The 26,354-nt window shown below is 57.9% G+C and overlaps 1 protein-coding gene across 1 annotated transcript; it reads left to right on the top strand.

The window, feature by feature from the left end:
* Nucleotides 1-3,833: 3,833 nt before the first annotated feature.
* On the top strand, nt 3,834-25,647 carry ENTPD6 (ectonucleoside triphosphate diphosphohydrolase 6). The gene is made up of 14 exons (XM_040981034.1): nt 3,834-4,420; nt 8,059-8,388; nt 11,109-11,185; nt 14,036-14,179; nt 15,186-15,261; nt 15,679-15,714; nt 16,560-16,648; nt 17,480-17,559; nt 17,867-17,931; nt 19,565-19,666; nt 21,440-21,577; nt 23,719-23,775; nt 24,580-24,692; nt 24,778-25,647. The coding sequence occupies exons 2-14, from the start codon at nt 8,091-8,093 to the stop codon at nt 24,880-24,882; spliced, it is 1,380 nt and encodes a 459-aa protein (XP_040836968.1). The 5' UTR covers nt 3,834-4,420; nt 8,059-8,090; the 3' UTR covers nt 24,883-25,647.
* The last annotated feature ends 707 nt before the right edge of the window (nt 25,648-26,354 follow it).

Genomic DNA, 26,354 nt, shown 5'->3' with positions numbered 1-26,354 from the left:
TTCCTATAAAGATAACCCCCAATGTGTGCCAAAAGTGGTTCTCAGGATTCTGTAAAATTATTCCCAACACTGTCACGGTCCACCTCAGGGGTCTGACCTGGGACGGGAAAGCAGCGTCACCCCAGACGTACCCATGGCTACCTGTCACAGGGTAACTCCGTGGACACCCGTGAGTCAGGTGTCAGTGTGGTTTACACACACGGCGTCTCGCTGCGTCCACCCTTCCCTCTTAACACTGTCTCAAACCTGAGACCACGTGCCCAGGAAAGCCTGACAGCAAGCGAGCGAGGACACACGCACTGCCCGGACCCGGCGTCGTGGGTCCCCAGCCACAAGGCTAGACTGGGGGCGGGAGGACACCAGTCCCTCAGTCACCCAGGAACCCAAGGCAAGGAAGGGGCTGCCAACTGCAGTGGCGGCTGGCGAAGAGATCAGAAAAATGGGTCACACATCACCTGTTAACCTTTACAAATCAAAATTTTAATGTACGGGTGGACATTCCACAGGTCGGTTAAGGTTGTGAGACGGCGGGGTCACGCAGGGCACGGGGCACCGCCAGGGCGCACGCCAGGTCGCACGCCGGCCCGCTCTGCGCCCGCCCTGAGGCGCCCGCAGCGGGAAGCGCCTGCGCCGCCACTGCGCCTGCGAGCCGCCGCCTGAGGCCCCGCCTGCCGTGACGCGGCTGCGCGCGGGCCGGGCGCGGGGCTCGGCGGGTGGTGCGCCCCGGGCCGAGGGATCCTGTGCCGGGAGTCCGGATCCGGGCGCGGGGCTCGGCGGGTGGTGCGCCCCGGGCCGAGGGAGCCGGAGCCGGGGACCCGGAACCGAAGCCGGGGCCGGGCGCGGGGCTCGGCGAGTGGTGCGCCCCTGGTCGAGGGAGCCGGAGCCGGGGACCCGGAACCGAAGCCGGGGCCGGGCGCGGGGCTCGGCGGGTCGTGCGTCCCGAGCCGAGCCGGAGCCGGGAGTCTGTGGGCCGCCTGCACACCCGGTACCGTGCCGTGGCACAGGGCCCGCGCTGCCCCGGACGGCCCTGCGGCCGAGCACCGAGCGCCGAGCTGTGTGCCAGGCTCGCTCACTCACTCGCGCCCCCTCCCAGACAGCTGCCTCGCGCCTGGATTCCGCCGAGCCGTGGGTGCGCAGCCGGGGGAGCCGGGCCGGGGGTTGGGGAGGCTCGGGGTCCATTCATTCCGCCTGCGGGCTCCGGGCCGGGGGCGGGGCAGCCGGCTCCCAGCTGCCCTGGGTTGGGCCAGCCGGAGGCCGCGGGGTGGTGTTGAGTGAGGGTAGGCTGGGAGACAGCCGGCTCGGGTTGGTCACGGCCTTCCCTCTGCGGACCCATCCCCAGGTGGCACTCAACCTGCAGGTGCTTGGGCAGTTCTGGGGTCCCTCCGCCCACGTGGATCAGGGAATGCCCTGGGAGGCACCCGGAGGAGGTGGTGAGTATGAAGGTGCAGCCCCCTTACCCCATCGTAGCAGAGTGCTACCATCCTTGAAAGAGCCGGTGAGCAGTGAAGTGTTTTGCCTCAGGTGGAGGCCTGCAAATGCCTTCTCTACCACCACTGTTGGCAGCAGGTGGTGCTTGCCCCAGCTGAGTCATGGGTGGGGTTTTAAATTTTATTTTCCTGCCTGGAAAAGGGGGTTGGGTGGAGGCCATGTAAGCTTTGCCAGCTGGGATCTCTCTACATGGGTATTCAGCGTGGGTAACCCTGGGAGGAAGGTGGCCAACAGATGGGGCAGCCTCCGGGCAAAACCACTTAGACCTGGCTGTCCCCAGAGGCCACCTGTTTGTCCCCCACTGGGAGTTGGCCTGCTGTGTGGGACAGGAAGGCTACTGCCCTGACGACACCCTCCCCCTGACAACACCCTGCGCCCTGCCCAGCCACCACTGGCCTGGGAGCAGGTGCCTTACAGGGTGGGGCACCTATGGGCCAGGTGGCTCTGTGTTCTATTTGGCGGTGGCTTGTTGGATAAGCTCAGTGGCCAAGTGGGTGTTGGCTTGAGCGTTTTTGGTTGTCTAACCGGGGTCATCTGTTTATAGGAAAAGTGAAGTGATAAGCGCCTTCGACTTGGAGACCCAGGCCAGGAACCCCTGTCTGCTGCAGCACCTGCCAGCTGGACAGCCTCAGGCAAGTACCTGGCCCAGCACACCCAGCACTTGGTGCAGTCCAGTGGGGAGTGAGGGCAGCGGTTTCTGGGGGTGCCGGACACAGGAGCTGCTGGGTGGAGGGTGTTTGTAAAGGGGTAGACACGTTGAAAGCAGAGCCATTTGGTTAAGCCGCTGCTGACTTGTTCATTGCAACACAGGATGTGTTAGGAAGCTTGGTGGTGTGAAGAGGCCTTCATGGTGGTGAGACCATAGGATTATTTCTGGGGCGATTTCCGACTGAGGTCGTTGCCGGTCTCTGCTCTGTGCTGGAGCACCGTGGGGCCCTCCATCCTCCTCCTGCACTATTAGCCGCCCTCCTACAACAGCACGCTTTGGCTGAGCAGTTGCATCAGAGTGCTGCTGCTTGTACCCAGAGAGGTGCCATGCACCCAGTGGGGATGGACCCCCAAGCGAGTGTCCTTTAGTATGGAAGTGGGAGTCTGGCAGTGATGTACAGAGGGCTGGAGGGCAGGGTGCTCTGCCCCAGCGCTGCCCCTGTACTGCCCCAGCGCTGCCCCTGCAAAGCCCCCAGCGCTGCCCCTGCAAAGCCCCTGCACAGCCTCTGCACTGCCCCCAGCACTGCTCCTGCACAGCCCTACACTGCCCCCAGCACTGCCGCTGCACAGCCCTGCACTGCCCCCAGCACTGCTCCTGCCCCCAGCACTGCTCCTGTGCTGCTCCTGTGCTGCCCCAGCACTGCCTCCTGCCCCCAGCACTGCCCCAGCGCTGCCCCTGTGCTGCCCCAGCACTGCCTCCTGCCTCCAGCACTGCCCCTGTGCTGCCCCAGCACTGCCTCCTGTCCCCAGCACTGCCCCTGTGCTGCCCCAGCACTGCCTCCTGCCTCCAGCACTGCCTCCTGCCCCCAGCGCTGCCCCTGTGCTGCCCCAGCACTGCCCCCAGCACCATGCACTTGCAGAAGCATGCATCCCACCTGTTCGGACACTGACAGATGAGCATACAGAGCATGTCATATGTTACAGCCACAGAGGGTGGCAGCATCACCGCCGCCTCCAGGGGAGCTCTGTTCCCACATTCTCCCTGTCTGCTCCCCACAGCACCTTGCCTGCCCGTTTTCTATCTCTGTCCTGGAAAGGTTATGCTTGTCCTTGTCACTCAGCAAAGGGCCTTCCACATCCATCACTTGGACAGTGGCACATGTCCACAGGTCCCTCTCAGACTGGATATTTCCATTCCAGTGGGCGTGCAGCCCATGTTTAACGTCTGCCTGGTCTGCACTGGACATGTGATTTGCTGCTGCCTCGTGTCTGTCGTGAGTGTCATGGTAAATCTTGGACATCCTGAGTTCGGTTCCTCTAGGCCCCTACCCAGAGGGAGTGATGCTGGATCCTGCGGTGACCCCGCCGTGACTGTGGGAGATGAGCCGTGCTTTCTGCAGCAGCTGTGCCATTACAGTGCAGTGCACATCCTCACCGACACCTGCTGGCTTCTTTTCTTTTCTTTTTTAAGATCAGTTTGTTTTGATTAGGAGGACAGAATTACAGAGAGAAGGAGACAGAAAGATCTCTATCTGCTGGTTCACTCTCCAAATGGCCGCAATAGCTGGAGCTGGCCACTCAGGAGCCAGGAGCCTCTTCCACGTCTCCCACGCAGGTGCAGAGTCCCAAGGCTTTGGGCCGTCCTTGACTGCTTTCCCAGGCCACAAGCAGGGAGCTGGATGGGAAGTGGAGCTGCTGGAACACAAACCGGCACCCCTGTGGGATCCCGGCACTGCAAGGGGAGGCTTAGGATGCCTTGCCACAGTGCTGACCCTCTTCTGGTTGCAGATTTATTTTTTTAGTTTGAGGAGTTCTTTCCATGTTCTCATCATAAACCCCTGATTAGATCAGAAAGAGCAATCACCCCTTACCTGAAGTTTTGGTTCCATTGTGGTCCAAAAGTACGGCAGTAGAAAATTCCTGAAATAAACCCTGTATAAAGTTTGAATTGTGAAATTGTGACAAAATCTTGCACCATCTCGTGGCCCTGCAAATCCACATTGCATGCACGGCCCTCTTTGGTCACTCTGTGGCTGGTAGTGCTGGAGCCCTAGCTGTCCTGTGTCACAGTGCTTGTATGCTTCAAGGTGGCCCCACAGCACTGGCGATCCGGATGTGCCAAAGAAGCTGCAAGGTTGTTTTTTTCTTCTGAAAAGATCACAGTGTCAACTTAGGAAAGAAAACAGAAATCATCTACTGAAGACACGAAGATCGTAGCAAGTTCTGAGAAAGGCCATATTCCTGTGGCTTTTATTAAGGATATCGTACAAGTTCCATCTTACTGGTATGTCTAATCTTTCTGAGACTATTACAAGTTAAACTTTACTGCAGACGGAAATGGAGTTCAGTTGTGTGTTGTGTAACCTTTTTTTGCGATGGCAGGTCGTGTAGGTAAGATGATTTACCAGTTCAGAAGTTGTGACATTTCCGTGTCTGTGCGCTCTGCACTGCCTGGACATCCCTGGCACATGCCACCCTCATCAAGTGATTCAGAACTGCATTCCTGGGGCGCCAGAGCACCTGTGGCCTCAGGCATCCAACAGGGAGAGCCTTGAAGCGTGTGTCCCAAGGATGGGGCACGGCTGCGCTTGACTTCACTTACACGTATCTCCTCCATTCCACGGGTCGTGTTTTTGTTTTGAGAGAAGGTTTCTCGTGTAATCCCACTGACATCTGTTGCTTTTCTTGTCCTGTTTGAGGAGTCACTACCAAGATTCAATGTCAGGACTCTTTCATCCTATGTCGCCTTGTAGGAATGTTAAGGTTTTGGGTCTTACATGTGGGCCTTTAGTCTGCTCCTTCATGCGGCCAGCTTTCCTGGCATCGTTTGTGAAGGTGACTGCCTTCTTGGCTCTGTGGCTTTGGCGCCCTCGTTGCCCAGATCCGTACGACGTCATGCTGTGAATCTCCATTCTGTTTCGTTGGCTTCAGCGTAGAAGTCTTTACACTGGTACCAAACTGTTTGGAGCATGTTTTCGAGTTAGAATGTGTGAGGCACCCCATTCTGTTTATCAATGGTTTGAGCAGTTTAGTGTCTTGAAAATCATTTTAGGATCTTTCTGTTCTATTTCTAAAAAAAGAGAGAGAGAGAGAGGAAGAAAATGTCTAAGGCATTTGATGGCGTTGTGTTGGTTGATAGTGTTGTTAGCCCAGGTCCTCCAGTGCATGGAACCGAGATCGCCAGTGGCTTGCATCATCCTTGATTTTGTCACGTATCCCATAGTTCTCAGTGTAGGAGATTCTCACGCCCTCTGTCAGCTTACTCCTCAGTGTTTTGTTCTTTAAAGTGTTGTTGTAAAGGAAGCTATTTTCCTTTTCCCCCTTAAGACTTTTTATTTATTTATTTAAAAGGCAGAGTTAGAGGGAGAGACAGAGGTCTTCCATCTGTTGGTTCATTTCCCAGATGGTCCCAAGAACCAGAGCTGAGCTGAGCTGAAGCCAGGTGCTTCTTCTGGGTCTCCCGCATGGAGGACAGAGACCCGAGAACTGGGCCATCCTCCACCGCTTTCCCAGGCCATCGGCAGGAAGCACCTGGGACTTATCGCCCACTGTGGGCGGCTGGCACTGGACGTGGAGGCTCATCCCCAGGAACTCGTTTCCTCCATGTCCCTTCTGGCACAGTCATTGCTGGACTGTGTGTGCAGGTGATGTCCTGCCAAGTTCTCGAGCAGGAGGAGACACTGCTTTGGGGGCACCTGGAGTCAGGGTGAGCTGCAGGGGCCACACCTGGGCCGGAGTCACAGCGTCTTCCTGAGAGCAGTCGGACCCTAAGGAGACCCAGAATCAGGCCACAGCGGGGCCCAGCAGAGACGGCCTGTCCCCAGATCCCTACAGGCCTGCCTGCAGCAGGTGCTTGTGGAGTGTAAATCCATCCAGGCGCCTGCCCAGCTTGGCTGGCTGGACTACTGGGACTGCAGCCTGGGGACCGGCCTGTCAGCCAGAACGGTGACTGTCGAACCTCAGCTCCAGGGGCCAGAGGCCACTGGTGCGTGTGCAGCGGGAACTCAGAGAGGAGGGGCCAAGGAAAACCCCTGCAGGACCTCTTTGATTTATTCCTAAGTGTGTTTCAGCCCATCACTGTGTCTGGTGTGGCCATTCCCAAGCATCCTCCAGTTCACTGTCCCTGGCGTGGCCATTCCCAAGCGTCCTCCAGCTCACTGTCCCTGGCGTGACCATTCCCAAGCATCCTCTAGCCCGTCTCAGTCCCCCGCAGTGTGGCCATTCCTGAGCATCCTCCAACCCGTCTCTGTCCCTGATCCCCCGCTGTGTGGCCTCTGGCCACACTTGCACAAGCCTGCATCTGGTGCGCATCTTCACATCTGCAGGCAGTGTCAGGCCCCTGACAGATGAAGCAGCTGCTGCAGGACTCCCAGCACTGGGTGCACTCCCCCTGTGTGTAGCAAGCCAGACACAGCACCAGCAAGGCGGGAAGAAGACAGTGCTCATTGCAAAACACACAATGAGGAGCTGCACCGTAGCTGCAGTCCTGCACCCCACAGGGCCCCACGAGTGCTTGGGGCTGAGAGGTGCACATTCCGGTCAGAGCCAAGTCCCTGATGGGTGTGCAGTGTTCACGGCCCTTCTTGAGAGGGTTCTGATGATGGCAGAGCAAGCCCTGCTCAGTCCAGGGGCCACACACAGAGGGAGGTTACTCCCTGCTCAGGATCTAGAGCTTACCCTCCAGACTCAGGACTGCGGGAGAGATGACAGAGCGCGCAGGTCTGTGTCCACAGATCCTGAGGGCCAGTGGTCCTGCTGCTGCCTCATTGCAACAGTGAGTCTCTGATTGAGAGATTGCTTTGAGTCTCAAAGCAGGACAGGGGAATTTGAAGTGAAGGAAGGGATACCGTGGGAGAGAAGGACCTGGCAGTGCATCAGGTGTGGCCCAGGGGTCCCTGTGCCTCCAGAGCCACTTGCCCACCAGGACACACTGCCACCGAGCCACTACCCACAGCACCTTGCCCCAGTAGGAATGGCCACTGCTCCTGTGGCTGAGCGTAAGGGAGGAAGGGACACGGGTTCCCAGTGAGCTGCTTGCTGCTTGTCCTGGTTCCCACACACTGCCCTGTCCCAGGAGCCACTTGCAACACCAGAACAAAGGTATTCATTCTGGTGCACACTGAACCGCAGATGGCGTTGCTGAGCTACTCTGATAGAATCCTTAATAGCTTTGGCTTCCAGGCCAGTGGGTCCCCATTGGCAGGAACACGCTGGGTGGATGAAAGGAACCATCTGTTAGGAACCTGCCAGGGAAAAGGAGCTGCGTTTCAGGGTTTGTTGGTTTTCTGCTTTTGTCACATTGGTTGTTTTTTTGTTTTGTTTTGCTTTTAAGATTTATTTATTTATTGGAAAGTCAGATATACAGAGAGGAGGAGAGACAGAGAGGAAGATCTTCCATCTGATGATTCACTCCCCAAGTGAGCACAATGGCGGTGCTATGCCGATCCGAAGCCAGGAACCAGGAACTTCTTCAGGGTCTCCCACACGGGGGCAGGGTCCCAAAGCTTTGGGCCGTCCTCGACTGCTTTCCCAGGCCACAGGCAGGGAGCTGGATGGGAAGTGGAGCTGCTGGGATTAGAACTGGCACCCATATGGGATCCTGGCACGTTCAAGGCAAGGACTTTAGGCACTAGGCCACGCCGCCGGGCCCTGTCACATTGGTTTTTATCCCTGGCTCTCTGCGGTTGCTGGAGGGACGGGCCGTGGGTCACCTCATGAGTGAGCACTGTGACAGTGGGTGTGTTTGGAATGGCCAGCAGCTGTAGCCTGCTCAGTCCAGCACTCACAAGGGGTGTGAGACCTCAGTCAGACCCACTGCAAGGACTCAATGAGGCCGGGAGTTGGGGGTGCGGTGGCGACAGGCAGGGGATGCAGGGTGGTTCCTCACCAAACTCCTTCCTGTCTCTGCTCCTGTTCTTCCAGCTGCTGCAGCAGGGTGCCAAGCAGGCAGAGAAATGAGAAAACTACCCAGCCATGGGACACTGCGCATGACCAGGGTCATGTACCCGCTGGGACTGTGCGTGGGCCTCTTCATCTACGTCGTCTACATCAAATGGCACCGGGCTTCCACCACCCAGGCTCTCTTCAGCATCTCTGGCATGGCCCCGGGTGCCCCCTGGGGTCCGCAGGCCCACAGCGCTCCGGAGACAGCAGCAGCGGCACGGGACCTTGAGGTCTTCTATGGGATCATGTTTGATGCCGGAAGCACTGGTACACGCATCCACGTCTTCCAGTTTGCACGGCTGCCTGGAGGTATTCTGGCCTCAGAGTCCTCGGCCCTCCACTCTTTCCCACCAGCTTAGAAGCCCTGCCTCAGGCTCCCCTGGGGTCCTGAAGATAGCTGAGTTCCTTACAGGGCAAGGGACTGCCACGTTGTTCTTAGATCAGCAAGCGGTGACCACAACAGCAGGGCAGCCAAGAGGCTGTGAGGTTGCCTGTCCACCTGCTGTCGGAGATCTGGACAGTGGGGAGCTAACAAGGGCATCAGTGCTGAGATTGGGGCCCCTGCCCAGGTCCTGGAGCTGGGTCACCTGCTCAGCCACAGCCAGGAGGTCGAGGTGGGGGAAGGCAGAGAGCAGCTGGGACTTATCGCCCACTGTGGGCAGCTGGCACTGGACGTGGAGGCTCATCCCCAGGAACTCGTTTCCTCCCTGTCCCTTCTGGAGCAGAGATCTTCCATCCACTGGTTCACTTCCCAAATGGCTGCACTGGCCAGGGTAGGACTAACCTGAAACCAGGTCTTCTGTGTGGATGGCAGGGTCCAAGCACCTGGGCACCCTTTGCCACCTTCCCAGGTGCATCTGCAGAGAGCTAGATCGGAATTAGAGGAGTTGGGACTCTAGCTGGTGCCCTTAAGGGGTACTGGCACTGCAAGCAGCTGCCCAACACAGCACTGCCACAGCACTGGCCAATGTGTCACACCTTCAGCTGGACACAGTGGTAGTTTTCCCTGCTCTGCTGGAACTGGGCACCCCGAGCTCCCAATGTCACCTGTTATGCTAGATCATTCTGTGGATACTATGTGTTTTTGAATGTAATTGCAGCTGGGCCCACGGCAGCATGTGCCCTTCAACAGATAGACCCCAGCATCTCATCTTCCAATGAGAAAAAGGTCTTTGGGAAAGTCTTTTCTCCCTCCCTCTCTCCCTCCCTCTCTTTTTTCCTTTCTCTGCCCTAATTTTCCTTTCTTAGCCATGGGAGTCCAGACTGCTTCTGATTTTTAACCATTTGCTTTATATATATATATATATGTGTGTGTGTGTGTGTGTGTGCATGCATGTATATTTTGTTTGGAAGGCAGAGTTATAGAGAGAGGATAGACATGGAGAGATTTTCCATCTGCTAGTTCACTCCCCAGCTGGCCGCAAGGGTCTAGGTTGGAGCCAGCAGGAAGCCAGGAGCTTCTTCCAGGTCTCCCGACTGAGTGTGCGGGACGCTAGCCCTCGAGCCAACCTTCACCGCTTTCCATGGTGCGTTAGCAGGGAGCTGTTAACAGGGAGCTGGATCGGAAGTGGGCAGCTGGGTGCGAACTGGCACCTGTATGGAATGGTGGCATTGCAAGGCACAGCTTTGCTCACTGCAACACAATACCAGCCCCCACCATTCGCTGTTTGAAAACTACGAGAAATGTCTGGATGTTTGCTGTAATGCATCCCTGCCCACATCTAGAGAGAGTGTTTGTATTCACAAGTTGAAATTACCCTCCTATGTTCAAGAATGAACTATGTTGAGATGTAACACTTTAAAAGATGCAGTTTTTTGATATATAAATGTGTGGGTGGCAGTTGATTTTTTTTTTTTTAATGTACAGGGCCCACATTTAGACCAGTGGTTCAGAAGCTGATTAGAGGCCCAACATTGTGGTATTGTGCATCAAACCGTCACCGGAGGTAACAGCACCCCATATGGACACCAGCTCCTGTCCTGGCTACTTCACTTCCAATTCAGCTCGCTGCTCATAGCCTAGAAAAAGCAGCAGAATTTGGCCCAAGTGCTTGTGCCCTGCCCCTGTATGGGAGACCCAAATGAACCTCCTGGCTCCATCTGTTGCAGTCATCTGGGAAATGAACCAGCCGATGGCAGATCTCTCTCGCTCTAACTTTCAAATAAGCAAATCTGGATTAAAGCATCTGTATGATGTGTGGGAGGGCCTGAGTGTGGTCCCTGCTCCTAACTCCTGCCAGTGCACGCCCTGGGAAGCAGCAGCAATGGCCCCAGGTCCCTGCCTGTTCCCACACAGCCTCATCCCGGGTCCAGCCCTGGGTCCCTGCCTCACGGGTGGGAGAGCTGGGTTGCATTCTCAGCTCGCAGCCTCATCCTGGGTCCAACCCTGGGTCCCTGCCTCACGGGTGGGAGAGCTGGGTTGCATTCTCAGCTCGCAGCCTCATCCTGGGTCCAACCCTGGGTCCCTGCCTCACGGGTGGGAGAGCTGGGTTGCATTCTCAGCTCGCAGCCTCATCCTGGGTCCAGCCCTGGGTCCCTGCCTCACAGGTGGGAGAGCTGGGTTGCATTCTCAGCTCGCAGCCTCATCCTGGGTCCAGCCCTGGATCCCTGCCTCACGGGTGGGAGAGCTGGGTTGCATTCTCAGCTCGCAGCCTCATCCCGGGTCCTGGTGGTTTTGGACATTTGAAGAGTGAATCGGGATGGCTACTCTGCCTCTCTGTCTTTAACTATTCCCACACAGCCTTGTAAATGAATAAGTTCTGGGAGCAGGGCAAAGTCCCATCCCAACACCAAGTATCCCACTTATCCTGTTGTGCTGAGTTAAAGAAGCTGAAATAGGCAAAACCACAGCCCTCTAGGGGTGGGCTGTGTGCTCAGCTCTCCCCGTGTCTGAGGTGTGACGGTTAGAGGGGTGCCCGTCATGGGGGTGGGCTGTGTGCTCAGCTCTCCCCGTGTCTGAGGTGTGGTGGTCAGAGGGGTGGTCAGACCTTCATGGAACATTCATGACTGTTTCTTTGTTTCCGCTCTAGAAACTCCCACGTTGACCCACGAAACCTTCAAAGCACTGAAGCCAGGCCTCTCTGCTTACGCTGATGATGTGGACAAGGTGACGAGCCCCCTGCCCTGTCTGTTCGCCGGCTCTGTCTCCTTGTGTGCTGCCTGGGAGGAAGACATCCCCTGCCAGTCAGGATGGGTGGGAGAGAGACGTGGACAGCTTGTACCTCCCCAAGAGGCGCTGCCCGCAGCATACAAGCAACGTCCAGGGCAGACCCACCCCCAGGTCTTGATGCAGCTGGGAAGCACAGATACTACCGACAGGAAAAGCTCGCGTGAACATTTGTGCGTTCAGATATTTGGGGCTAATTTAACTCTGTGAATGACACACAATTCTCATGCTTTTGAGCAGCTACAATTGAAGCTAGAACAACAACAACCAAAAAAAATGCACATGAACAAGGTCCACAGGACTGAATAAGCCCAAAAGAAATTTGTTCTGTCATATTGTGAGTTTCCTAAGCGTGTTAGCACTGGAAGGTCTGAGGTCTGAGCTTCTGGCTGCACTAACGTGAGACAGCTACTTGTCCACCACAGCATTCGTGTGCTTGGCTGCTCAATGGGTTCCTGGGCATTTAGATATGTCTTTTTGGGTGGGTGGGTTGTTTGTTTTTTAAACATTTGTTTTATTTGAAAGGCAGGGTGAGAAAGACATTTTGCATCCAGTGTTCACTCCCCAGGCCAGGCTGAGCCAGATGGAAGCCAGCTCTGCCGTGTGGGTACAGGGACCCAAGCATTTGAGTCATCCTTTGCTGCTTTCCCAGGAGCATTCGCAGGGAGCCGGATCAGAAGCTGGCCCTGCAGTGTGAGATGCTGGTTTACAGGCAGTGGCTTATCCCACTGCACCCCAACACCCAGCCTCCCGGTGCACTGCTTGAATCAGGGACCACAGATGCGGTCTCAGCATATGTGCCATAGCCCCCCTCACATTTGCAGGGTTACATTACAAGCCCCCCCAGGGATGCCTGAAATCCCAATAGCACCAAACTCTGTGGCTTCATGCCTTTCCCATCGAGACTGAGCCCTTGCCACATGCTGTGGTCTTTAAGATTTGTTTATTTTTATTGGAAAAGCAGATTTACACAGAGAGGCAACTTGGATCCTCTGCTCCACCTCCCAAGTGGCAGCAATGGTTGGAGCTGAGCTGATCCGAAGCCAGGAGCCAGGAGCTTCCAGGTGTGCACGTCAGTGCAGAGTCCCAGGGACTTAGGCCATCCTCCACTGCTTCCCCAGAGAATTCTCCCACAACAGAACTGGATCACAAGTGGAAGTGGTGGCTGGGACTTGAACTGGCACCGTATGAGATCCCAGTGCCACGTGCCACAGCTTGCAGTTAACCTGTTACACCACAATGCTCTTCCCAGAAAATCTGTTCCTCACCATGGATCTTAGCACCCGCCCGTGTGTTGTTTTCGGGTTACAGCTTCTCTTGGGCGTGCCCGGACGACCAGCATCCGTGCTGGGGTGCCTTGAACTGCTGTGAAATAATACGAGGGTTGCTTGCACATGAGCACCGCAGAGCCATAACAGTATGACTGCTGACCCTGCAGCCCAGCGAACGGCTGGCAGTGCTCGCAGTGTGAGTGTGCTGGACACAGGGACACTTCCCGTGTCCTGCAGGTCAGAATAGGGCGGCCTGAGGCTGCTGAGAGTGGGAACTTGCTCAGCTAGCTCCAGTTCCAGTTGCTGGGCAGGCAGTGTGGTGCAGTGGGTGTAGCCGCTGCCTGTGCTAACCGACCGCCTCCACATCAAATCCTGGCATCTCCGCTTCGGAGCCAGCTTCCGCCTCACGCATCGTGGAAAACAGTAATTGATGGCTCACATGCCAGAGATCCGGCCCCTCGCAGGAGACACCCCGACGGAGTCCCAGGGCGCTGGCTTCAGCTGGCCCCCGCCTGGCCTGTCACCAGCATTTGGGGAGTAGACCAGTAAAGGAAAAAACAATCTCTTTCTCTCTCTCTCTCTCTCCTCCCTCCCTCCCTTTGTCTCATGGTATTTGTTCTCTCTGTTATTTTGTCCTTAAAGTAGGTGAAAATAAATATTAAAACACTGGTGGGTAGGACACTGAATGTAGGTTAGGCTGCCGTCCACTACGCCAGCATCCCATATGGATACTGGTTCAAGCCCCGGCTGCTCTACTTCCAGTCTAGCTCCCTGATCACGTATGGCCCCTGTGCTGGGGCTCTGCACCCACAGGGGAGACCTGCAAGGTCTCAGGTTCCTGGCTCAGGTTCCTGGCTGTGGTTGGCTCAGCCCTGACCAATGAGGCCATTTAGGGAGTGAGTGGAAGGCAGTGATGGAAGGTTCACTGTGTCTCCCCCTGTGCCTCACTCACTCTTTGTGACTCTGTCTTTCAAGCAAATTTACTTAAAATGTTGAAATCAGTGATACTACATTAGCCATCAGATGAGAACTCATTAGATGTCTTTGGCATGAACTCGGAGTGTTCAACTCCCATCGGCTGAGCAGGTGAAACACACGTTCAGGGCGACGAGGTGCAAGCCACACAGACAGGGTGGCAGCCCCCTCCCCTGCAGGCTGCCTTCTGCCACAGCCTCACGAGCTTGTCCACGTGTCTGTGAGGAAGTCTGTTCTGTCCCACTTCATCTTGCTTGCGACCTTGACTGGTACACCTGCACATGCCTGGAACGCTGTCCCTGATGGACAAGGCCAAGGCTCACGTTGCCAGCTCGTCTCCCGCCCGCCACCTGCACAGCACTGGCTCACCCGCATCCGGGTTCCTCTGTATAGATTCACGGGATACAGGGCCAGCATCCAGTTGGGACCCATGAGGCTTGGTATTGGGGCTGGGTGTGGGTGTCGCACGCCAGCCGCAGTGGACCAGCAGTCACTGCCAGGGCCGGGATCTCACAGGCCTGCTTTTCTTCTGCGATGCCCACAGAGCGCCCAGGGAATCCAGGAGCTGCTGGATGTCGCCAAGCAGGACATCCCGTTTGACTTCTGGAAGGCCACCCCTCTGGTGCTCAAGGCCACGGCCGGCCTGCGCCTGTTACCAGGAGTGAAGGCCCAGAAGCTACTGCAGAAGGTAAGCCCTACCCCTGGAGAAGCCCTCCTGGCTGCCGAAGGTGAGCCCTACCCCGGTAAAGCCCTCCCAGCCACAGCCAGGCTGGACAGGGCCCTGCCCCTCGGAAATGATGCTGGCAGCAGCTCCACCACCGGTGCAGGACTTTGTCCTGGTGACACTGAATCCATGTTTCCCATAGTGAATCCATGTTTATGCTAAGGAAAATTGCTGCTGCTTCTAAAAGTGCAACATTCTTTCAAAGCTCTCCCTGCACCTGGAGGGCAATAGCCCTGTTGGACCCCAGTGGTGCTGCATGCCCACCTGCTTGGTGTATCTCTGCCAGCCCTGCGTGCCCAGGTGCTTCATGGCCACAGCTGCCCACACTTTGCACCAAGACTGGGAAAGGACATTCCTTTGCATCACCTGCCCTGTTCCCTAACCACTCCCATGCCAGCAGCCCCACAGTCAGACCACGGGGACACAGGTACCACCAGCAGCCCCACAGTCAGACCATGGGGACACAGGTGCCACCAGCAGCCCCACAGTCAGACCTCGGGGACACAGGTGCGTGTCCAGTTCCCTAACCACTCCCACACCAGCAACCCCACAATCAGACCACGGGGACACAGGTGCCACCAATAGCCCCACAGTCAGACCACGGGGACACAGCTGTGTGTCCAGAGACCCAGAGACTGGGAAAGAGCCCTGGTGCTAGGCTCTTTTCACCTGGCTTGCTGGAGCGGGGATCTCCAGGCTGAGCAGGTGTCCCTACATTTTACCTGGTAGGGATGTCTGCCCTTTCCTCTCGCATCCCTCTCAATCATGATGGCGTTTGGAAACCCAGCAGGCTCCCTGTGCTCCAGCCCAGCCCACCCGCTCCATTCTCCTGGGCAGATCACCAGGGCAGCCCTGAGAAGTGAGACGGGAGGCCCCCTCCGGCAGAGCCAGGACCACAGCCGACTTCAGGGAGCCACCTGCGGGGGCATGGCGTGCCTGGCTCTCTGAAGCAGTATCTCTGTACTTGCAGGTGGAGGAGGTGTTTAGGGCGTCACCTTTCCTGGTGGAGGATGACTGCGTCTCCATCATGAATGGGACGGATGAAGGTATAGTGACTTGCCCACATTTCTGGGGCTGCTGCAGTGCAGCAGGGTTCCTCGTGCCAGCTGGGCATACTGTCCCTGTGATTGGAGGGAGGGAGACGGGCAAGGACAACGCTGCAGTGCCAGCCCAGCTGCCATTCACCCTCTTAGCATCCAGAGCGTGTGTCTGGGCAGCACCTGCTCCAGGCCTAGTCCCGAAGCTGCCTCTGGAGGCACTATTGTGTGGGAGGAAGGAGCCAAAGCAAGCAGCTGGTGCTGACACATCAGAGACGGCCTTGGGACAAAAGGTTGAGTGCCATGTGCACTAGAGCAGTCTGTCAGGAGCCTCTGGATGGGCCTCCGAGCAGCGCCCCTCTGCAGGGAGTGGGTGAGGAGGGTCTGTGTTGCACCCCCGAGCTTACAGTATGGTCTCTCTTGCAGGCGTCTCTGCATGGATCACTGTCAACTTCCTAACAGGTGTGTATCCACAGCATGGCAAAGGCCAACAGATGAACGCCACCTGCGACAGGGGGCTGGGCAGGGCTTCCTGGGGAACCAGGTCCCCATTGCTACCTCTTCCAGTAGCACCTTGGGGTCTCACAGTGTTGCTGGCCCAAAGCAGGCTGATGGGGATAGATGGAGGTGTCTTCCCGGTTCAAGGCAGAAGCAAACTGACAGGTGTGTGTATACTAGAGCTCATTCCTGGCCGCTCTGGCCCCCATCTGCCTCCTGCAGACCACCTGCTCTACCCCGGGGCCCCATTGCGTTACTTGTGAACAAGGCAGTAAAGGAAACTTGTGTTGTCTCTGAGTACCAAGTAGTGTGTGATGCCAACCACCTTACAGGGGAGAATCCTCTGCCAGGAAAACAGAAGGTGACAGAAATGTCAGCTCCTGTGATGGGCTCATTTTGCTTAGATTTTTTGTCCCTTTGCTGGAATTGTAGGAGGGGCAGCGTGTCTGATATAAGCAAGAAAAAGACATTTCCTGCCAGGAAGTGGAGAGAGATGGAGTGAGCCATCAGGGGCCTCTGCCTCTGGTGCTCCTGGGGAGTGGAGACGGGGCTGGGACCCTGGTGGGAACATCAGACTCAGGGTCTGCCTGCCAGGTGAGCCCTGGGGACTTGGCCGACCTGTCCCTGCCCGGTGGCCACCTGAGCCAGTGAGCTCTTCCTCAGATGCGTAGTGTGCCTTTAAATAGAGATGTTGACCCGGCTCTGGCTACGTCTAGGCCTGATTGCCCCTCCATTAAGGTGCTGGCATTTAGGCTGTTTCTGATCTTGCACTGCTCTCACACGACTGCCATGTGTTTGCCATTCCCCAGGCAGCCTGAAGACCCCAGGGAGGAGCAGCGTGGGCATGCTGGACCTGGGCGGAGGATCCACCCAAATCACCTTCTTGCCAAGCGTGGAGGTACCCAGCCCCACTTCCCCCCTGCCTCCAGGCCCTGCCCCGTGGGAGCCTGGAGAAGCCAAAGTCCTGCGCGCCCCCTGAGCCCACTGAGCGCCAGGTGTGTTAGCTCCTAAAGCCTCCTGCACAGAAAACAGAAGCTGAAAATAGATCTTTTGTCATAGCTGTTTTAAAGGTTTGTTTATTTGTAAGTCACAGTTACAGATGGGGAGAAACAGGTCAACCATGCACGGGTTCGCTCCCCAAGTGGCTGCAAGGGCCAGGGCTGGCCAGGTTGAGGGCAGGAGCGTCTCCCAGCCTCGGGCCAGCACTTGGGTCGTCCTCCTCTGCTTTCTCAGGAGCATTAGCAGGGGCAGAGTGGCGAGGACACAAAGCAGCATCCATGTACACTAGCTTCACCTGCTATACTGCAGTGCCCACCCCAGACACCTCGCCATTAGTGGGGTGATCAGTTAGGCAGGACTGGCATCCTTTGAGCCAAAGACAGTGAAGAGGATGGTTCCTCTGCTCTGCAGGTGGGCAGGTAGGAAGTGACCGAATGCCCCGAGTGTTCCATCTGAGACCACTGACCCCTCCAGGTTGACCCGACCTCACACAAAGCCCTGTGTGCTCCCACCACTATGTGAGCTGGAGCGTCAGCTGGCCATGTCAGCTGAACAAGGGAAATGTCCTTTGAAAGGAGTTGCCTTGTTCTTCTCACTGCCCACCCCACTTCCTTTTCTGTCACCATGGGAACCTCCTAGACCTGTCCCCGTTCTTCCCAGCGAGTCGAGTGGGTAGGAAGCACACTGCTGTGCTGGAGAGAACAGTGGGAAACAAGCTCCTCCCTCCTAGGGCACCCTGCAGAGCTCCCCGCCCGGCCACCTGACTGCCCTGCACATGTTCAACAGGACCTTCCGCCTCTACTCGTATAGGTTGGTGCTGGGGAGTCAGGGAAGGGGGCCCTACCCTGTCCTGCTGCCGGCCTGGGAACCCAGGCCTTCCTGCCACTTCCTCCTCCCTCTGCCTGCCTTCCTGCTTGGAGACACCCAAGCTCTCCATGGAAAGCCGTGTCCCCTCCATCACTAACACAGCATCCACAGCCCTGACCCGCCCTCGGTCATTTAACTGAGAGTTCTGAGCTCCACCAGCCCGTTTGTTGCCTTGGCACAAGCGCCACCCTTCCCACTTGGGTCCCGCCCTGGTAGGCCGACACGCATCCCCCTGGCATTGTCTCCACAGCTACCTGGGGCTCGGGCTGATGTCGGCACGGCTAGCCATCCTGGGTGGTGTGGAGGGGAAGCCTGGTGAGTAGCGTTCGAGGCCACGGCCTGTTTCCGGGAGGGTGGCGGCTTCAGCCTCAGAAAGGATTTCCCACAGCAGGTGCTCGCTGCCCTGCCCAGGCTGGAGCTGCTGCTGGCCGCAAGGGACATGACCCGGATCCTGTAGTGGCACCCTGGCAGGGACATGGAGGGGTGAACTCTGCGTTCTCAGTTGTGTCTGTTGAAGAGACTTAGGTAAAGCTGTTTGTGAGGCTGAGCTGGAGCGTGTTCGCAGCCCACTGTCACCCACGTTCGTGCTTGCTGTGTTTTTAGGACTCTGGAGAGAGAACCTCGATCTAGGGTGGGCGAGAGAGCCCTGCAGAGGGGTGCTGGGGCCATTGCTGTCAGGACACGGCAAGTTTTCTTTGTTGCGATTCCAGCCTTGGACAGTGCCCTCCTCAGCATCCCCTATTCTCTAAAGGATCCTAAAAAGCTGAGCTTGGCCCTTCCTTCCAGACGTGCTGGGTGGCCGGGATGGAGCCCAGCTCTTTTAGGCCTTTGCTCTCCATCCCGTGAGCCTCGTGACCTTGCCTGGACACACTGGGGGCTTGGCGATCGCTGGGACCCCTGTGGAAGCATCAGCCAGTCCTCCCACGCACGCAGAGCGTCTCCGAGGACCTCGGCCTCCCTGCCCCCACTGCACCCGCCCTCTGACACTCAGCCTGGCTCTTGCAAAGCAGTGTGTTCCTGAGGAGTTGGCATTTTACCACACATGTCCTGTTTCAATTCTTCCTTCCCAGTCCTAGTGTCACTCCTCAACTGGTGGTCTCCGCCTTACAGCAAAGGGAAACCATGTCCATGCAGTGAGGGCAGGCACTGCTCAGACCCCCAGGGCCGCCTGTGGCTCTCGGCTTGGGCCCGGGTGTGCGAACTCTTCTCCCCTAGCCCCGCAGATGCAGGGTCTTCCTGCAGAAAGCATTGCTGAGGCGTTTGGGGGGCTGTGTCGCCAGCCCAGTGGTTTTGGTATCTGTTGCCGAATGGTGGACTGGCCCCGGTCAGAGTGACACAGGAGCCGACAGCAGTCATTTGCTGGGTGTCCAGTGATTGCACATGAGGCTGGCCTCACCTCCCCCACCGTCCCCGCCAGAGGTCCTGGGGCTTCTGTGGCTGCTGTGGGGGTAGCAGGAGCCTGTGTCTGCGTCTTGCCTCTCCACAAGGCCTCACCCCAGCCGGGGAGCTCCAGGCTGCCCTTAAGTCACAGCCTCGACATCCTGTGCATTCCACCTGCAGCGCAGACCCAGCTGGACCCCAGGGCTGGGAGAGCAGCTCTCCCTGGGGGCCCCCAAAAGCAGCCTTGGAGACCAGCTCCCAGCTTCCCGGGCCAGTGCTGGGCCCTTGGCTTCCCTGCTGTGTGCTGGCGATGACAGCCCTCCTCCCATGGGGTGGTGGGAACCCTTGACCCAATAGCTTGTCCAGTGCCTGGAATCCCCAGGTCCCCAGGGGACATGAGCTGCAGAAAATCACAGAGCAGCCGTGCTGCCAGGGTAGGGGGGAATGTCACCCCCCATGGGAGCACCCCACGCGGTAGGCAGGAGGAGGCATGTGTCTCAGTCTGGCACACCGCCGCACAGCACTGCAGTGCCCTGTGCGTCCTCTGGCGCTCACCTTTCCATTTCAGCCAGAGACAGGCAGGAGTTACTCAGCCCCTGCCTGCCGCCCAATTTCAGAGGGGAATGGGAGCATGCAGAGATCACCTACCAGATCGCTGGCCAAGAGACAGGTGAGAGCACTGTGCTGGCTGGGCTGGGCTGGGGGTGGGGGTACCCAGGGAAGTGCCAGCCAGGCTGCGGCTGGGGGTACCCAGGGAAGCTGCCAGCCAGGCTGCGGGTGGGCGTACCCAGGGAAGTGCCAGCCAGGCTGGGGGTGGGGGTACCCAGGTAAGAGTGCTGCTGCCAGCCAGGCTGCGGGTAGGTGTACCCAGGGAAGCTTCCAGCCAGGCTGCGGGTGGGCATACCCAGGGAAGCTGCCAGCCAGGCTGCGGGTGGGCGTACCCAGGGAAGCTGCCAGCCAAGCTGCAGGTGGGCGTACCCAGGTAAGAACGTTGCTGCCAGCCAGAGTAGGGGTGGGGGTACCCAGGTAAGCTGCCAGCTAGGCTGGGGGTGGGGGTACCCAGGGAAGTGCTGCTGCCAGCCAAGCTGCGGGTGGGGGTACCCAGGTAAGAACGTTGCTGCCAGCCAAAGTAGGGGTGGTGGTACCCAGGTAAGAGTGCTGCTGCCAGCCAGGCTGGGGGTGGGCGTACCCAGGGAAGCTGCCAACCAGGTTGCGGGTGGGCGTACCTAGGTAAGCTGCCAGCTAGGCTGGGGGTGGGGGTACCCGGGTAAAAGTGCTGCTGCCAGCCAGAGTAGGGGTGGGGGTACCTAGGTAAGCTGCCAGCTAGGCTGGGGGTGGGGGTACCCAGGTAAGAGTGCTGCTGCCAGCCAGGCTGGGGGTTGGGGTACCCAGGTAAGCTGCCAGCTAGGCTGGGGGTGGGGGTACCCAGGTAAGCTGCCAGCCAAAGTAGGGGTGGGGATACCCAGGTAAGCTGCCAGACTGGGGGTGAGGGGCACCCAGACAAGCCTGTCCTTGCCCTGAGAAATGCAGGAGGCTCCAAAAGAACCTTCTAGAAGGCCTTTGCAGGAACCTGCCTGGAACCTCACACAAGGCTCCCTTGTCTGTGTCCAAACGCTTACGTGGGCCAGCAGGCCCTGGCCCAAGACATTGGCTCCAAGAACACAGGGCCATGTCTGGGCTAGCAGCCCAGGAGCGCTGCCCAGCCCCTTTGTGTATGTGTCAGTGGAGGGGCACCCTGGGCGGTCTTTCCTAACTGCCCTTTAATTTCTTCTAAAAAGAAATGGTGAGATGCTGGCCTTGGACTGGACAGCAGGCACAGGAGGTGTCCCCCCAGGGCCAGGCAGGACAGCATAGCTGGCATCCCAGTGGGAGGAGCCGGGAGCAAGCTTGGAAGAGAATGAACACCAGGGAGCATTGCTGAGCAGGGAAAGCCTGTATGGGAGGAGGTGGCAAGAGTGGGAATGGGGACAGAACGGGTGCCCTGACCTAAGATGGGTGGAACAGCAGCAGCTTCGTGGCCCCAGGCTAACAGCTGTGTGTGCTGCACTGCAGTGGTCAGTGTGATCTGAGCAGGACAGACGGAAGAGCTGCTCTTAGTCCCCAGCTCAGGGCTGCCCCGGAAGGAAGGCTGCAGGAGAGCGGGCAGCCTGGGCAGGATAAGGACCCTCTCCAGAGCTGGCCATGACCCTTTGGAGAGTCCTGCCCAGCTGCACAGGTGTGGGAAGTGGCCTGCCCTGAGACTCTGGGAGGAGGTGGTCAGTGGGGTGTGCTGAGCAGGGTCAGTGCTGAGTGTGGGTAAGTGGGAGCCCTGGGCCAGGCCCCGCTGGAGGCCACTCAGTATTGGCCTTGCTCTCTCCTGGCACCTGTGTTCTCAGGGCTTCTCGTCCTGCTGGCCTGCAGGAGCTGAGGCCTGCTAGCTGCCACCTTTGCGTTCTTCCCACAGCCAGCCTGTACGAGCCATGTGCCCGCAGAGTGTCCGAGGTCCTGCAGGACAAAGTGCACCGCACCGAGGAAGTGAAGCACGTGGAGTTCTATGCCTTTTCCTACTACTATGACCTGGCGGCCAGCGTCGGCCTCATCGGTAAGAATGAGGTTGGGCCCACCACAGCAGGTGCACCAGGATGGTGGGCAAGGCCTTGGGGGGTGGGACTCTGGGGAGGAGGAGGAGGTCCTAGCCCTTTGCTGCTGACTGCTATGCCTGCTAGGCGACAGGGCTCGCCCTGAACTGGCTCATGATATTGCTGGACTCTGCACGCAGCATCCACTCTGGGCCCAGGCTCTGGGGAAGGTGGCACGGTCTTCCCTCTAGGCCAGTGAGCCAGGGAAGGGAAGGCCAGGTGTTCAAGTCCCCTGCAGCCAGACCCTGTGAGGAGATTCCAGAGAGGGTTACAAAGCATTAGTGGGCACAGACCACAGGTGTTCTTAGTGACGTCAGCTGAGAATGCCCTACTGTGGGTGGAAACAGGGCTGAGCACGAGACCTCCCAGAAGGAAGTGGATGTCAACTCTAGCTCCCCAGAGGCCCAAGGGCACCCTGACAGGGCTGAATGGGAGAGTGGGCCGATCAGCAGGAAGATGCCCCCTCTCCCCGAGTAGCTGACCCAAGACAGACCACTTCACCTGCCTGCCTGGGGCACCCTGCCAGCTCCCCAGAGCCAGCGCTAGGAACAAGGCAGCAGTCCCCTGCCCTTGCTTGGCCATGCTGTGGCTGGGCATCCCCCTCCCCCTCTCTCCCTTGAGCACAGTCTAAGTGCCCTGGCCCTGGGCTGCCCATCCCTGAAGGCTGACTTCTTCCAGATCACCCCAGTACATGCTCCTTGTTTTGTTAGTACTATTAATATTCATTTTAAAAGCAGGGTTGGGGCAGCTTCCATCTGCGGAGCTGGCATCCCGTATTGGCACCTTCAAATCCCAGCTGTTCCATTTCGATCCAGCTCCCTGATAATGTCCTGGAAAAACAGCAGAGGATGGCCCAAGTCCTTGGGCCCCTATACCCAGATGGTCGAAAAAAAACCCTGGGCTCCTGTCTTCAGAGCAGCTGGGTTATGGAAGATCTCTGTCTCCCTCCTGCTTTGTAAATCTGCCTTTCAGATAAAAATGATTTTTTTTTTAAACACAGAGTTAGAGAGACATAAATCTTCCAAATGGCTTTAACAGCTAGAGCTGGGCCAGGCTGAAGCCAGGAACCTGGAGCTGCAGCCAGGGTTTCCCTGTGGGTGCAGGACCCCTTGGGATCCTCTGCTGCCTTCCCAGGTGTGTTAGCAGGGAGCTGGACGGGAAGTGGAGCAGCTGAGACTCAGAACAGCATTCATACGGGACCAGTGTCACAAGTGACAGGCTAACTGCTGTACCACAGAGCCAAACCTAAGTTCTCATTTTGTTTAAACAAATAAACAAACAAACAAAGAGTTATTTGTTTGAAAGACAGATTCCATGCACTGGTTCAAATGTTCACCCTACCAGAAAGTCTGTCCGGTTTCCGTATAGGGGCAGACGTGGGTGCTGGAGCTGGAAGTCTGTCCAGGTCTGGACAAGCTGTTGCATCAAGGGTTCCCACCACCCCACAGAAGGGGAGGTGTCATCCCCTGCTCTGACTGGTGGGCTGCTGGGAGGGCCAGCACACAGCAGGGAAGCCAAGGGCCCAGCACTGGCCCGGGAAGCTGGGAGCTGGTCTCCAAGGCTGCTTTTTGGGGCCCCCAGAGAGAGCTTGACCCACCCCTTGCTGGAGCAGGAACGTACAGGGTCCATAAAGCTAGACGGGAAGTAAGGATCTCCTGGGGCTGGCACCGGGCACCCTGACACAGGCGGTGGGAGGCCCTTTTGCATCCCTTACCCCATGCTCACAACCCCTGACCCGTCCTCACTGACTTCCCAATTACTCAGTTATTATTTTGTACTTGGCAAGTAGGTCCTAGAGTGCCTCCAACTCAGTGCCATGGATCAGGACGCATTTAGACCCCTGGGCTTTTCTACACCTACAAGTATTCTCAGTCTGCAAACTTCAGAGGTCCTAGTCAAGTTCCCTGGGGTGGCTATTGCAGGACCGGAGTGTGCAGCAAGCCCCCAAGACATCCTCTGCCATGCTGCCCTCCACAATCAACCGGAAGGGCTGGCCACAGCAAAAACCCCTACCATCTGCACCCTGGGGCTCAGAGCCCTTGGGTTGGAGGCCGCAGGTGCCAGCCTCACACCTTAGCTGGGGTTGTCTGTCTTGGTCCCATAGATGCTGAGAAAGGCGGCAGCCTCGTGGTGGGAGACTTCGAGACGGCAGCCAAGTATGGTGAGTGCTGCTGTCCTGCCTGCTGTGGGAGAAGCAGGCTTAGGTGTCCGAGTCGAGGCCAGGCTCCACGTGGTGCTCACAGCAGCCCTGGCTTGCTTTGCGATTCTGGCAAGCAGCTGGCCTTCAGAAGTGTGGCTGGGAACTCTGCTGTCCAGTGCTTTGTAGAGGGCTATAGGGAACGGGTCCCTGGGCTCACTGCTCACCACCTGCTCACTGCTGCTCCGCCACAGCCGTCTCCCTGGGCTGTGCTGGCTAACCTACCATCATCATGTGGCCCTGATGGAGCCCTGGGCCCTGTACAGCAGCTGTGGGGATGCAGCACGGGTGGCTCACCCAGGAGCCCCTGCCCTGCCCTCCTGCTGGCCTCCACCCTCCACCAGCCGCACCCCCTCATCTGCAAAGCCTTGATGTCAATCAGTGTTCTGCCCTTTGGGTTGTGGCCCCTGATTTGCAGAGCCCAAGAATAAAACTGTCTTTTCTCTGTCCCAATCTTCGTGTCTCTCCCTGGCATGTCCTGTGGACACAGGGCGCTGTGAACCTTCAACAGGACAGAACTCTGTAAGAAGGCCTGTGGAGATAATCCCATTTCCCCAGGAGCAAGAGTAGATTAACATCTGGAGGGGGGTGGTGTGGCTTTTTGCTGTGCCCCCCAAGACTAGCGAGTGGGTCCCTGCTGCACCTGACCTTGCAGCCCATCCTTGCCTAGTAGGAACAAGGAGGAGCTGAAACAGGGTTCCCTGGCCAGTGGAGTTGGGGTGTTCCTCCCAGGTAGCTGATCTGGAGCGTCCCCCCATGTCCCCGCAGTGTGCCGGACCCTGGAGACGCAGCCACGCAGCAGCCCGTTCGTGTGCATGGACCTCACCTACATCAGCCTGCTGCTGCAGGAGTTCGGCTTTCCCAGGAACAAGGTGCTGAAGGTGAGCACTGCCCAGGCCCTACAGGGTGTGAGGGCAGCCCCAGTCCAGCATGGGCTCGTCTCAACTCTGTTTGGTTGTCTTCAAGCTGACACGCAAGATTGACAACGTGGAGACCAGCTGGGCCCTGGGGGCCATCTTTCATTACATCGACTCCCTGAACCACAGACGAGCCCCAGCGCGGAGCAGCTGAGCCGCCTGGGCCGCTCGCAGCCAGCATCTGTGTCCAGGCCCCCGCCCTCCAACAGGTGACTTCATCCTGGAGGAAGCAGCGCTTGGGCCACGGCCCCTCCTCCCTGTGGTGGCCCCGGGACTCTGCGAGGGTCTGCACGCCAGCTGCCCCTGTGCAGGGCCAGAAGTGACTCTCAGGCCCTGCCTGGGCCTCCCCCCACCTCAATTCAGGGGGTGGGGGGGCGGTAAGCCAGCCTGTCTTGTGTCCTGGCCCCATCGTCCTGGTCCTTGTGGTTGTCTTTGTCACTGCACTCATTTCCTTCATAAGGCAGGCTTCCACCATCCCCAGGGGGGACTCAGGCCTTGCCCTGAGAGCGAACCAGTGTCCTCCCACTCAGGGAGGTGCGCCAGGAAGTCCCCCAGAGGCCGAAGCTCTGCACATCCTCCTCACAGAGCAGATAGGATGATGTGCGACAGTGGGCCAGCCTCTGCAGGGACCGTCATGCTGCTCCCAGGCAACTGCGTGAGCCTGGCTCAAGTGGCGTGTGTCAGTGTGAGAACTGCCTGAGCCCCTGTTTTACACACTGACCATGTCCCTGGCAAAAGTGCCACTGTGTGAGCCGTTGGCAGCCAACAGGAAGCAGGACTCCAGGACCGCAGTGTCTCCTGCCGCTCCCCGGGTGACTGTGCAATACACACAATAAAAAGGTTTACGAGGTCTCTCCTGGACGGGCCTCTTGACGAGCTCGGGGTGGGAGCAGAGCCAGGGAGGCCGGGCCAAGGTAGCGGGCGGCCTGTTCCTGCCTGGCCCTGCACTGCTGCGCTCTGGTGAGGTGCCTGCCCGATGCCTGCCTTCCACAGCGTCTAACAGTTTAAATATCAAAAGACCAGCTGCAAAGGCAAGGAATCCAAGATGCCTGAAGGCCGAGAGGAAGGTCGTGGGTTCACTGAGAGCAGGTGACATGGCTGGAGGCCAAGAAGAAGGCCGTGCGGGTCCACTTAGAGCGGGCGGTGACATCAGGCTGGAGGTGCCCAGGGCAGCTCTGCCCAGCAGGTAGAAGACACAGGTAAGGTGCAGACACAGCTGTGACAACAGTGTAGACACACACAGCTACAGCAGTGTAGACACAGCCCACAGCAGTGTAGACACACACCCACAGCAGTGTAGACACAACCCACAGCAGTGTAGACACTCACACACCCGCAGCAGTGTAGACACACACAGCTACAGCAGTGTAGACACACACCCACAGCGGTGTAGGCACACATACCTACAGCAGTGTAGACACACACACACCCACAGCAGTGTAGACACACACCTACAGCAGTGTAGACACAACCCACAGCAGTGTAGACACACACCCACAGCGGTGTAGGCACACATACCTACAGCGGTGTAGACACACACATACCCACAGCAGTGTAGACACACACACCCGCAGCAGTGTAGACACACACCCACAGCAGTGTAGACACCGTGGTTGCGTATCAGCT

This window comes from Ochotona curzoniae, unplaced genomic scaffold (genome assembly GCF_017591425.1).
Source record: "Ochotona curzoniae isolate NIBS_2020 unplaced genomic scaffold, NIBS_Ocur_1.0 contig_3520, whole genome shotgun sequence".
In the NCBI taxonomy this organism is placed as follows: domain Eukaryota; kingdom Metazoa; phylum Chordata; class Mammalia; order Lagomorpha; family Ochotonidae; genus Ochotona; species Ochotona curzoniae.
Note: the sequence above shows the minus strand (reverse complement) of the source record. Positions and strands in the feature narration are given on the sequence as shown.

What these genes read in the sequence shown, in the direction of transcription:
- ENTPD6 (XM_040981034.1), top strand. Translation starts at nt 8,091, where the DNA reads ATGAGAAAACTACCCAGCCATGGGACACTGCGCATGACCAGGGTCATG. An exon ending in CCCAGAAGCTACTGCAGAAG is followed by an intron (nt 14,180 to 15,185) that starts GTAAGCCCTACC and finishes CTGTACTTGCAG; the next exon opens with GTGGAGGAGGTGTTTAGGGC. An exon ending in TGGTGTGGAGGGGAAGCCTG is followed by an intron (nt 17,932 to 19,564) that starts GTGAGTAGCGTT and finishes TTTCCATTTCAG; the next exon opens with CCAGAGACAGGCAGGAGTTA.